The sequence below is a fragment of the Camelina sativa genome, chromosome 17, assembly GCF_000633955.1.
Source record: "Camelina sativa cultivar DH55 chromosome 17, Cs, whole genome shotgun sequence".
Classification (NCBI taxonomy): Eukaryota; Viridiplantae; Streptophyta; class Magnoliopsida; order Brassicales; family Brassicaceae; genus Camelina; species Camelina sativa.
The window spans coordinates 32979930-32992649 of record NC_025701.1 but is presented as its reverse complement, the minus strand read 5'-3'; the positions used below and the strand labels follow the sequence as shown (position 1 = coordinate 32992649).

At 34.2% G+C, this 12720-nt stretch overlaps 4 protein-coding genes across 8 annotated transcripts in view; 1 reads left to right on the top strand and 3 right to left on the bottom strand.

Moving 5' to 3' along the window:
* Positions 1027 to 2060, bottom strand: LOC104758719 (glutathione S-transferase U28-like). Its single transcript, XM_010481643.2, has 2 exons — positions 1670 to 2060; positions 1027 to 1582 (listed from the first exon to the last, which is right to left on the bottom strand). Exons 1-2 carry the CDS (start codon positions 2039 to 2041, stop codon positions 1208 to 1210), a joined length of 747 nt encoding a protein of 248 aa, XP_010479945.2. The 5' UTR covers positions 2042 to 2060; the 3' UTR covers positions 1027 to 1207.
* On the bottom strand, positions 2168 to 3869 carry LOC104758718 (peptide methionine sulfoxide reductase B1, chloroplastic-like). The gene is made up of 5 exons (XM_010481642.2): positions 3614 to 3869; positions 3193 to 3304; positions 2998 to 3063; positions 2693 to 2890; positions 2168 to 2342 (listed from the first exon to the last, which is right to left on the bottom strand). Exons 1-5 carry the CDS (start codon positions 3798 to 3800, stop codon positions 2300 to 2302), a joined length of 606 nt encoding a protein of 201 aa, XP_010479944.1. The 5' UTR covers positions 3801 to 3869; the 3' UTR covers positions 2168 to 2299.
* LOC104758716 (polyadenylate-binding protein-interacting protein 8-like) overlaps positions 7960 to 12720 on the top strand; it is a 12349-nt gene continuing 7588 nt past the window's right edge. Inside the window, exons 1-10 of one of the 4 annotated variants that reach the window (XM_010481639.2) lie at positions 7961 to 8565; positions 8879 to 8992; positions 9088 to 9132; positions 9218 to 9290; positions 9394 to 9506; positions 9607 to 9666; positions 9749 to 9796; positions 9913 to 9981; positions 10071 to 10128; positions 10208 to 10515. In XM_010481639.2, coding sequence (XP_010479941.1) covers positions 8272 to 8565; positions 8879 to 8992; positions 9088 to 9132; positions 9218 to 9290; positions 9394 to 9506; positions 9607 to 9666; positions 9749 to 9796; positions 9913 to 9981; positions 10071 to 10091 — 837 coding nt within the window. In that variant the 5' untranslated portion in view covers positions 7961 to 8271 and the 3' untranslated portion in view covers positions 10092 to 10128; positions 10208 to 10515. Of the gene's footprint in view, positions 8566 to 8878; positions 8993 to 9087; positions 9133 to 9217; positions 9291 to 9393; positions 9507 to 9606; positions 9667 to 9748; positions 9797 to 9912; positions 9982 to 10066; positions 10129 to 10207; positions 10516 to 12720 lie in introns of those variants that run through there. The other 3 variants (XM_010481637.2, XM_010481638.2, XM_019239787.1) reach the window with 3 other exon arrangements.
* Positions 10601 to 12713, bottom strand: LOC104758717 (putative disease resistance protein At3g14460). Of its 2 annotated transcripts, XR_002036369.1 has the most exons (3): positions 10998 to 12713; positions 10834 to 10892; positions 10601 to 10732 (listed from the first exon to the last, which is right to left on the bottom strand). XR_002036369.1 is itself a non-coding variant. In XM_019239786.1 (2 exons), exon 1 carries the CDS (start codon positions 12680 to 12682, stop codon positions 11000 to 11002), a length of 1683 nt encoding a protein of 560 aa, XP_019095331.1. In that variant the 5' UTR covers positions 12683 to 12713; the 3' UTR covers positions 10601 to 10892; positions 10998 to 10999. The 2 variants fall into 2 exon arrangements, 1 of the variants encoding a protein (XP_019095331.1); XM_019239786.1 differs by having other exon boundaries at positions 10601 to 10892.

Here is a 12720-nt window from a genome sequence, read left to right as displayed (position 1 = left end):
CACTCAAGCAAAACTCAGGGTGCGATATGTCTTGTAGTTGCCACGAGCAATCAAGAACCGAGACCAGCCCTCAAACCCCAAACAAACACTGCCTACAGCGACTCCGTTGACGAAAACACGTAATGCTCCTTCAACCCAACAAACATGCAACTACTGAGCTCCATTGACGATAAGATGAGTTTCCAATATATTCTAATCTTAAAAGGCAAATCTAGAATTTTCTATGTGTATTCCATTTTTGTCAACATTTATATTCCATTTTATCCAAAAAAAGAACGAAATTAGTGGGTACTTTTAAAAAAAAAGGAATATTGTAAATAGTCTTTCAGGTTTGTTTTAGACGATCGATAACTTCTTTTTGTCGATCAACCACAAGAATATATGAGTCGAATACTAAGAAATTACGGCATGTGGATTTTGTGTCGCAGACTATATACGATGCCTTTGGTTAGTGAGGTTCGAATAAATTTGGTATTCGAATATGATAATACGACTATAAGGTCAGCCAATCTTCATTAGTGATTATATTCTTCAATATACGACAGTGGTCAATATTCCATTATAATTTTTATTCTTTGCTGCATGCACTAAAAAAACCATGCATATGGTAAGAAGACTATTCTTATGTGACAACTAACAACTTTAAATTTCAATTAAATCAATACACACATGTCTATAAATACCTTCATCATGAGTAAGGGTTTTGCCACAACAAGATCACAAGACAATATGAGAGGTATAACAAAAAAGACATAATGATAATGAGAGAGTCACATCAATTGTATCATGGAGTCTTGCATGGAAAAATAGAGAACGAGGATGAGCCAAGGATGACTTGCCGATTTTTATCAACAAATCTTAACTGATTATGGTGGTTCGGCAAGTTGACTTTGGCTCTGTTTCCTTCTCTTCTTTTCGATGTCAAACTCCAGATACTATCTATCCATATATCATCGATCATGCATCACGATTAGGTTGCAGTGTCACTGAAATGTGCTTTTCATATACGTACTAGTACTTGGTGACTGCTGATAGCATTTGCATTTTTTTTTTTGAAAAATAGAAGTATACAGATGAATCATACATACATGATACACCAGAAAAAAAAAAAAAAACTCAATTATTTCTCAAGAAGCATGCGCAAAGCGATAAAATTAACAAACAAAGACAAAAGAAAGAAAAGTGAAAACATAACAAGTCTTTGTTTTTAGTGTTCCCTGCATTCATTTTGTTCAACATTAAAAATCTGTCTGAGCTTAAGGACTTGTTGATAAACTTTCTCAGATTCAGGCAATGAATCAGCAACACTTTTGCGTTCAACACATCTCTTTCCCCAAGCCACGATCTTCGGACATGCAGCTTCGACAGAGAAGCCGCCACCACATTCCTCGAGTGCGTGAAACCAACTGTAGAATGGGACAAGAGCTATGTCTACATAACCAAAGGTCTCTCCTCCAAAGTAAGTTTTGTCTCCAAGCTCATTTTCAAGAACCTTCAAGCTCTCAAAAAACTCTTCTATGCCTTTGTCTTGTTCTTCTCCTTTCTTGTTTCCCCAAATCTTTCTTCCTCCTGCAAATGATATCTGCATTTTGGTGAATGGAGTCAAAACCAAGTGGACATAAAACACAAACCGAACAAGAAACAGAGTAAATGTGTTAACAACAATTACCGTTTTATCAGCGTAGTCCGCCCAGAACCTTGCAGTGGCTCTAGATTGAGGATCAGCGGGCAAGAAAGAGGCAGCCTCGGTCCACGTCTCATCAATATACTGAACCTGGACAAGCGACTCACAGATTGGTATGTTGTTGTGGATAAGAACAGGGACTTTCTCGTGAACAGGGTTTGATTTCAACAAAAGCTCACTCTTGTTCCACAGATCTTCCTCTTGAACCTCGAACTCAACTCCTTTCTCTCTCAGCGCAATCTTCGTCCTCATCGCGTAAGGACTTGCCCAGAAATCCAAAACCACAACTTTGCCGTTCTCTTTCCCCATTGTTGGTTCTACACAAGCTCCTTGACACAAACTAGTAGCCAAAACCATATATATATATACACACACACACACACACACGACACACTCATGTATGAAATTAATAAATGGAAATGGTGAAGACGTGGGAAAGGGATTGGAGTAAACAAATTTAAGAATGTGCTGTCTATGAGATCGTGAGATCAACTCAAAGTTTAAATCTTTCGATGGATTAAAGTTGACTTATGATACAACGACTTAATACGAGGAATTACAATGTATATTAGTTATATATCATGCAATATGAACAAATCCTTGTACCAGAAACTCTCAATCTCTTGTCTTCTCCAATGCCTTAAGTTTCAGAGCAGCACTACAAAAACACACAAAAACAGAAACCTCCAGATGAGAAAACTCAAACCGAGTCAAACACATTCTTGATCAAATGGAAGAAACAACTTTCTTGGTTTCAGAAAATTTGATATTTAGACTTCATTTGTTACATAACAAAGCTTCTAGTGTTTATGCAAGTTTAATATATAATTGAATAGTATTCAATAGTAATAGAATGATTAGGTGGATATGGTAGACATGTTAATGTCTTAATAATAATGTTTGTTTGTGTGGGAACATTCAAAACATAAAGCTTTATAATACAAGAGAGAATATACGTTAGCCTTTTGGGGAATCTTGAAAATAAAGTATTGAGGGTGAATGACAAACCTGTTGAGACAATATCGTTTTCCGGTTGGGCGTGGACCGTCATCAAAGACATGGCCAAGATGAGCGTTACAAACAGCACATACAACTTCTTGTCTAGGCATGAAGATGATAGAGAGGTCTAGCTTTGTCTTCACATTGTTTCCAATTGGTTTGTAATAAGATGGCCACCCTGTTCCACTATCAAACTTTGTTGACGAACTGCAAGAAATCATTACTTCGACATATTAATAAACCATTCATTCATATGGAAACATAATCAACATATAGATGTACAATTTCAATTTCACACCAATAACACAACTTACTCAAATAAGGGCGTGTCGCAACATATACAATTGTACACTCCTGGTGTCTTTGAGTTCCAATACTCCCTGAAAAAAAAAACAAAAGAGCAGCCTCATTGGATTGTATGAAGATGTTAACTCCATATATTTTGACTACAAACTAGTAAGAAAAGGCGATAAAGTTCAAAGAGCGTTCAATGATTCATCATCACATACCCAGTGAAGGCTCTCTCTGTTCCCTTCTGTCTAGTGATGTAGTACTGTTCCGGTGTAAGCCGTTTCTTCCACTCATTTTCACTTAGAGAAGCAAAGTCACTCTTCTCAGCCTCTGCACCCATAATAAAAGTCTCTCAAAATCTTATAACTCAGAGCTTACTAATTTTTCTAAACAACATGGCATTGAAAACAACACTGTCCACACAATCAATAAGTTCTTAAATCTGCTGTTTCACTACTTCTCCGAACCAATTGAGTTAAAATTCTTGACCTAAATCTCTCTTCCAAAACACGGAACATAACATCTTGGATAAAGCCAAATCAATTGATGGACAAAACTCGTTAACCTAACTAAACCCACAAAGAAAGAAATCATTTTTTCCGCTAATTAAAATAAAGGTTCAATTTTTATAAAAAGAACCTTGGACGTTGTCTGGTTTCTGAGAAGAACTAGAGGAACCCATGGAACGAACAAAGAGATTCAAGTTTCTGGGTTTTGAAAGAGAACGACAAGCGAACCCAGAAAGATTCGGCGTAGAGACGGAGTTGAGCCTTGTTCTTGCTGAGAGGAAGCTTGATTGTATGGTTAAACCACTAGAAGAAGCCATCACAGAACACAATCACCTACTCAGTATATAATGGTTGTCGCCGAAACTTGTTCTTCAATAAACAACAACAATTTGAACAAGTCTTTTCTTCTGTGAACGGAAGAAGGGGACACGTGGCACGTCGAGGATGCGAGATGAGATCTGGAACTCTAGCTGCCACGTCGACTCATTCGTGCCATGTAACGAATTTTTCCAAAGGTAACCGTTATTGGGCTTTTTAGTGTACTTGTGATAAACCCATTACAAAATCGAGATTCGAGAGAACATGTTTTTATTTTTTTGGCATATTTTATATTAGGTCTCGGCATTCGGGTATCCGTTCGGGTTCGGTTCAGATATTTCGGGTTTTCGGGTTTTCGGGTTTAGAGGTATAGGACCCGTTCGGGTATTTCTAGACTTCGGGTTCGGATCGGATTCGGTTCGGATATTTCGGGTTCGGATTCGGATTACCCGAAGTTCATAAAACTCAAAATTTTAGTGTCTAAATTATTCAATAATACACAATATATCTAAAAATTTAGAGTATATTCTACCCAAGTTTACTAATAAACAGTTTAAATACTTCAAATTGTCGAAAATATCTAAAAATCTGAATATTTTGAACACTTATATTATTAAAATTATAAATATTACTAATATATTACTACTATATATTAATAATGTTGGTATATTCGGATACCCGTTCGGATTTCGGTTCGGATTGGGTTCGGATTCGGGTTTTCGGATTTAGAGATTTAGAACCCGTTCGGGTATTTTACAATTTCGGATACGGATTCGGATCGGGTTTTTTGGATCGGGTTCGGATCGGATATTCGGATCCGGGTATTTTGCCCAGGCCTATTTTGTATATTTCTTCACAAATGTTCACATGAAGAAGGTTTTATAACACAGCACATCTCATCATCACCTATAAGTAATAGGCTTTGAATGGTTGTACGGTATGGTGTAGACCGGACAATGTATACCACTATTTTGATATTCAAAACATTGAACTGTAGTATGGAGTTTATAATGGTATGAAGCTTTAGTGGAATGAAAACTGCAAACTAACAGTGAAATTACATTGGTATGGAGTTGTATGCTTAGATGCATACTAGTATAGAGATTTTTAGTATGCAACAATGCATACTGATATGCAATGATGAATGGTAAATCAAGTATGCAACAATTTTTTTTTTTTAATTTTTGTCAACCAAACATTAAATTAGAAAATCACTCCACGGTTGGTTGCCCAAACTATTCAGTTTGCATAACTATTTTTTATTTTTATATGCATAACTATTAAGTTTTAAATTGATCTCACTTTTTTTATGAATAACATTTTTTATTTATTTAATGCTCGTATTTGTTTTAAAATTTAAATTATAGAGGTGAACGAGATGTGTTCGCTCAAAGATTTTATGACTTCATCAATGTTTGGTCGGCTAGGTTAGGTTTGACAATCAACTTTATACGAAAGTTTATACCAAAACAAATTTGTCAAACACATTAACAAACAACAAGAAGATATCATGTGCTATAAAGCACGGATCAACATTTTTTCCAAAATTTATAATGTAATAATAAAAATTATTGTTATATTTATTTTTATATTTATTTTTAAAATTATTTTGTATGAGACAGTATTTATTTTTTAATATTATAATTGTTTGATAAATCTACATATATATTTTAAAATACAAATTATTTTATAATATTATAGTATTTAATTTGTTTGATATATATTATTATTTTATATTGTTTGTTGTATTTGAATCATTATTCTGTGAAATATTTAAAAGTATTAATTATTATATTCTAATCGTAAGCAAATAAAATTTATTAATTTATCAACCGAATATATTTAGGTTTGTCAACCCGCTGATGTGGAATATTAAAATACACATTTTTTCTTTACAGATTGAGTAATATATATTCGTTTTTAAAAATTTAAATCACAACATATTTGAAAAAAAACTACATATTAATTTATCATATGTATTATATGATAACTCAAAGTCATTTGTAAATAAAATAAAAGAAAGATAATATATAGGAGAATAATAATTTAAAACCTTAACAAAATCTTTCAAATATAGTTATTAAAATAATAATTTGGATAAATAAATATGAAATCATAATTTTTAAAATTCTGACTGGTTTACAATTTTTAAAACTAATTAATAATTTTCGTCCATTATTAATTAGAGACCGAAATATTTTTTTTTTTTGAAAATAATAGTTATTTTAAAATTTTATTAGTCTAATATTAAAATTATATTTTTATCCTTACTAAAACATTAAACATTTGCCTTAAGACCAAAGGCATGACAATGTAATTTTTTACACTTTATAAGATTAGTTTTATATTTGGACTTCTCAATTAATATGATTAACAATTTTATTATTTTATTTGATTAACAGGTAGGCAATTATTTAAAATCTTATTTAACATCAAAAGAAAAAAGATCTAGAGTTAAAAGTAGATTTGAGGTAAAAAGAGTTTCTTGAGATGATGTGTACGTCATAATACAAAACACTACTCTTGCGATTTCCTTTGAAAATTTTAGTACACATGTTGCATTTTGGTGGACAAGTAATTCTTATTTGATCTTTTAATAATTTTTATTGAATTCATATCTAATTTTTTGAGAGAGAGAGAGAGAGAGAGTTACTCTTTTTGTGTACATTTGAGAGAGAGTGAGAGTTACTACAAGTTTTTAAAAGTATAATTACGAATGTGCAATTAAATTTTGTTTAAAAATATTTAATTATAAGATATTCATGATATATCTTTTTACCAACTTTTAAAATCGACAGAAATAAAAAAAAGGAAGTGCAGGATCATGCTCTTGTTGTCGTGGGAAAATACCAAACCACAATTGGAATACAAAATTAATGGGGAGAACTTAAAACAGAGTCCTATGATAGGTGACAAAACTGTAAAGATAATGGTGCAAAACAACAATATGATTTCTTTTGATGAAGAGAATCATGTTTTTTTTTCATAAAATTTTATTGTTATTTAAATTAGCCATAGGAGAAAACAAATAGTTGTATTTTGTTTTGATCTAACGATATTGGTCATGCTGCAATGGGAATTTGTACTTCTAACACAAAAATATCATATATATGTTCCTAATGGAACTTTGATAGATGATAAAACTTTTGATGTAAATTTTAGGGAGGTTAAGAGTGTCATTAGTAAAGATCTGTAATAATTTATTTTATATATATACATATATTTTTTTTAATTACTAAAAGGTTCTAGGCTTAGGTATTTACCAAAAAAAAAAAAAAAAGTTTCTAGGCTTAGGTCCGTATATCCCCTCAGCTCAAGTACCAGAGCGTTTTATATGGACTAGAACATTTTATCTTATATTTTTTACAACACTAAAAACATTTTCTAAACCAAGTTTTAAATCTTATAAATGTATTTTGCCAATAATATAGTATTATTTTATTCGTCTCAAATTGGTTGTCGTTCAAGATTTTTCTACACATATTATGAATATTTTAACTTTTCTGCTTCATCTCTAATTTGACACGTGATCATATTAATGTTAAATAATTAATTATTCTACAACGTTTTAGATTTTTGGATCTTTTCTGACGAAAAATCATTTCAATTTTTGTATCAAATTAAACAAAAGATTATCATATTGTTGTGTGGTTACTGTTATCACACTTATCTGTGGCATCCATACAAAAATAACTGAAAGCAAAATATTAAGAAAAACAGAAAAATATAATAACAAAGCAGAATAAAGTGGAACTATAGGGAAAATCCACTGCGTGCGTTGTGATGTTTTGGCCGAAGAATCTCACCAATAGTAGAAAAGAAAAAATGCCAACAAATCCAAAAGATTTATGGACTTTTTATTATACCAATTGCAATTATGGAGAAAACATAAAGGGGATCATAAAAAACATTCATTCTTCTGCTGTTGATATGTTCACGTAACACATTTCAATGCAGTCCATATTGAAAGACAAAAAAAAGTCACTATCCATAATATAAAAAAAAAAATCCATTTAAAAAAACACACTTAAATAATAAAATGGAATTATATAAGTTTCACAAGAGAATGAACATAAATTAATAGAGAATCATCTTTTTATTTTTTATCTTTTCCGATTTATTTATTGTTCCATTTGACGAAAAGAATATTAAAATTTCTTAATTAGTCCGGAAAAAGGCCAAAGCAAGAAACCAAAACCCATCATTCCTTTTTCTTCTTCTTCTTCTTCATCGCCACAGCCACAGCCACCGAATCAGATTTTTTGTATATATCTACGATCAAAGCATTCTCGTTTTCGAATTCTGATAATGGTTGTTCTATAAAACTCGCATTTCTTAGATTAGTCTCATCAAAATTTTGCATTTTTTTTTTCTTATCCCAAATAAAATACCACTGAAAGAGAGAAATTAGAAAAAGCTCGCAACTTTTTGATTCCTCTGTTTGGAATTTTTGTTCTGATCTGAAAAATAATGGCTGCGATCACTGAGATGCCCACTGATCCAAATAAGGTAATCAACGATGGTGGTGACGGAATTGAGAAGACGGAATCTAAACCGGAAACCGAATCGGACCTCAAAACCAAATCATCCAAACCGGAATATGATCAAATGAAGAAGCTTGTGGCTATGTTCAAGAAACTCAATCCTCAAGCTAAGGAGTTTTTCCCTTCTTACAAGAAGAATCTCTCTTCTGACGATTCTAAAAAGCCATCTGCTGAAGACAACAACAACAACAACAACAAAAAGGATGGCACTCACCGGAGGGTATGTAATAATCCTGTTTCTCACTGATACATTTTGATTGTAAAGTTTGGATTTTTTTGTTGAATCTGTTAATGGGTTTGGGTTGTTTTCATATGATTGTCAGATTACGTTTCTCAATTGAGTTATTTGTGCTGGAAAGTCTCTAGCTTTGAAGGTTCAAATAGAAAAGTTTTGGTTTTTGATCTTGTTTTGTTTGTTCTGGTTGTTCCATAAGTTACATTGTCAAGTTTTGCAACACTTAAGTTTTGTTAAAGTCTCTAGCTTTACATAAGTTTTGGTAAACTGTCTGTTTTTTTTGTTTTGTGGATTACAGAGAAGAAACAACTTTAACCAAGGGAGGAGACTGAGGTTACCTGGAAGAGCTTCTAAGGCTCAGAGGGAGGATAGTATTAGAAGAACAGTATACGTCTCTGACATTGATCAGAGTGTAAGTTACCTTAAAGACTCTCTCTTCAGGTTTTCAGAAATGTAGTTCAATGTTGCATTCATTAATTACCTATATAATATTGTTTTTTCAATTAGGTGACTGAGGAAGTCCTTGCTGGCTTGTTCAGCAGCTGTGGACAAGTAAGTTGAACTCCTTTTTAAGATTTTTATTGCCGGTTGTTATCTATTGTTGTTGAAGTAATGACATAGCATTCTTCTTCTGAAGGTTGTTGATTGTCGAATCTGTGGAGATCCAAATTCAGTTCTTCGCTTTGCGTTTGTTGAGTTTTCTGATGACCGTAAGTTAAAGCTATTGGAGTTTTTTTGTTAATCTTCTTTACCAAAAATTCAAGTCTCAAATTTGACTTACATTAGTATTGAATGTTTTAAATAAATAAACAGAAGGTGCACGAGCGGCTTTAACTCTCGGTGGAACATTGATTGGATTTTACCCAGTTAGAGTCTTACCTTCAAAAACTGCTATTCTTCCAGTGAATCCCACATTTCTCCCCAGGGTAACTAGAGACTGCTATCAAATTCGATTCTAGTATATTCAGTGTTGTAACTAAAACTTGTGGTTTCCACTATTTCCTTTGGTGTTTTATCTTTATCCAGTCAGAAGATGAAAGAGAGATGTGTACAAGGACCATCTACTGCACAAATGTTGACAAGAATGTAAACACTTTTTTTCCAGTTAATATATATTTTGCATTTACGTCCTTGTTCCCAGTTTGAAGATAGTTCCTTTAAACTGCAGGCTACTGAAGATGATGTCAAAACCTTCTTTCAGTCTGGATGCGGTGAGGTCAGTCCAGAATCCAAACACTCTACTATGTTCTTCTTTCTGAAAGATAATATGAAATTTGTGAATGCCACAATAATACTCAAGTTTTCTTTTTTTTTTCTTTCTTATCTGCATAGGTTACTCGTTTAAGGCTTCTCGGTGACCAAATGCATTCTACTCGCATAGCTTTTGTTGAATTTGCCATGGTAAGCTCCTCAGATTCTGGTAAAAAACTCAGCTATTGTGTCTTACTGAACATCTGATTATATGTTTGTTTTCGGGATGAAAAAGGCAGAGAGTGCAGTTGCGGCACTAAACTGCAGCGGCTTAGTCTTAGGATCTCAGCCAATAAGGTACGTACAGGTTTCTCTTTTGTAATAAACCTTTCATTGAATATTCAAAATATGATATTAACTCTTTTGATTTCTTCAGGGTAAGCCCTTCAAAGACGCCAGTGAGATCACAAATCACTCGATCACCATCCACAAGCTAGGAGAAACTGACTCAGTACTAGCTTTTGCTGATGAAGGAGGGTGATGATGCAACATTTAGTTTTTCCTTTAGTAATATTTTCCAGTTGTCATTTTCTTTTTCCTAGAGCAGTTATATTTCCAGTTATGTAGTAGCTGGAAAGCAAAAGAAACCATGAGCATGCTCTTGTTCTGAGTTCTGAAACTTATTTTTAGTCTGAGACTACTACATTACAGTTTAATATCTTTCTCAAAGGAATTTTTGGAGCATTTTGGGGTGTTCTCGTGTAGGGTCTAGGCTTTAGTGAATAATCTTTTTTCGAACGGACTCATTGTTTTAATGTTTACCAACAGTTCAAAAGATGTTACCATAATGAAATTACAATGTTGTGTATATCAAATCAGGTCCCCAGTGTTGTACTATCACCATCTTCCTCACGAAAACAAAGTGGTACGATGCAATGGAAATTGACTGCATAAAGTTTTCCTTAAAACACAGTGGGAAAATATGAATGTGTCAAATATTCACTCTGTCATTGCCTGCAGTGTCTCTTTGCAATATAGATGTTCTCTTAAACTTCAACGTACCTCCAGCTCGGCTTGAAGCTTTTTTTCCAGCTTCCTTCAATCTGAGGTTAGTTTTCTTCCTGCAAGGAAACAAAGCAACAGTATGAATATTTTACTGAATATGGATACGTCTTCTGTCTATGTAAGTTCTCAATGTCATAGAAATACATGTCGCTACTATGTACCTTCAACGCATGAGTTCTTCACCATCAATCACCACCCGCTGGATATGCTTGATCTTGAACCATTCAAATTTTTTTCTGAATATCTTTTCTTTCAGTATAGGACAACCATTTATGCGCAGGAGAGACAGGGAGGAAGGAAAGCCTTCATCTGGTAGTGATGCTAACTTATCACATCCGCTGATTTCTAGCATCCTTAGAATCCTTAACGCTCTAAGTGCTTTGTTATTCAAAGTCCGGAGATTCTTGAATTCGCTTATCCGTAGAGAGTTAAGACCCCAAGGCAGGAGGTTAAGGTTTTCATCTGGTGGGAAAGATTCAACGTCATCATTTCCTCCCTTGATCTGAACATCACGCAAGTTAGGAAGGTTATTCAATTCCCACGCCATAGGTCTGAGCTTTGTGCAGAAATTGATGCAAAGCGTTTGAAGACTTTTCGGGAAACCGTAGTAAGTTCCCGAAGCATAGAACACAACGTGCTGAACTTCAGGACACTCGTTTATATGGATGGAAAGAAGAGAAGTGAACTCCTTCAAATCTGGAGGCAGTTTTTTGAGATTCCCACAATTCGAGATTAACAGTGACGTGAGTTTCAAGGTTCCCAGTCCGCTAGGGAAAAGTTTCAGCATCGGGCAATCCATAATCTCTAAGGACTCAAGAGCTAAACCAGCCACGGTGAAACCAATCAGTTTCTCACAGTGTCTTAATGAAAGGCTTCTGAGATTCTGGAAACTAGCAAACCGGAATTTCTGGAGATTGCTGCAACTACTGTCTATGAAGAGATCCTCGAGCTGTGGGAATATGAGATTTGTTTGCACAGTTTCTAAAAATTCCAACTTCATGCAATCTCTTATATACAGGGTTTTCAAAGTGGTGGAAGGGTATTCTCCAGGCAAAGCCTCCAGGGAATGGCAACTAACGACTAAAAGTTCTTGGAGACTGGGACAATCTTGCAACAAGCTCTCTGGTAGATATTTTTCTCTGAGGCATCCTTCAATATGTAGTCTTTTTATACTTGCAGAAACTTTTTTGAGCTGCGGAACTTTTGTCACTTTAATACTCTCAAAACCAGTTTCATCTTCGTCTACCTGAGGCATCCTTTTCCCATGAGTGCTAGCAGCAGCATCACTAGACGAGGTTCCAAAAATATCTTCATTGTTCCGTGATGAGCTTTCAGGTTCTGGCCTACATAGCTCCTTGTTTTCTTTATGCAGCTCTTCGTTTCTAGGCAAATATGGTTCTGAAATTTTGCCGTAGTCAACTTTAGTGGAATCTGGAAGCCCCTTCAAGAAATTTTTTGTGAGTCTGGGGCAACTTTTAATGGTCAGTTTATCAAGGCGTGGAAAGATCCGACCTTCTAGTTCAGGAAAACGCCATTCTTCCCATCTTGGCATGTCGTAGAAACTTAGATCCTCAAGGCATGGAAATGGTTCTAGGGTCGAGACATTGTCGTTCTCACCGTAGAAAAACTCTAGACCAACCTTCTGCAGTATCTTGAATTTCTCAATGCTAAGGTACTTTAGTTTTGGTAGCTGTCCCAGTGACGGCAGCAATATACAGAGACTGCAGCTTGTCAAAGAGACAGAGGTCATGCTGGTGAATGAAGTATGACCCAACCACTTAGGAAATGTTGCACCCCCATACGAGTTTATGCTAACCTTTTTCAAGTTATGATGAGGTTGCAGCATTTGGAGCAACCCACTTTGCTCACAAGCTATTGTATTGC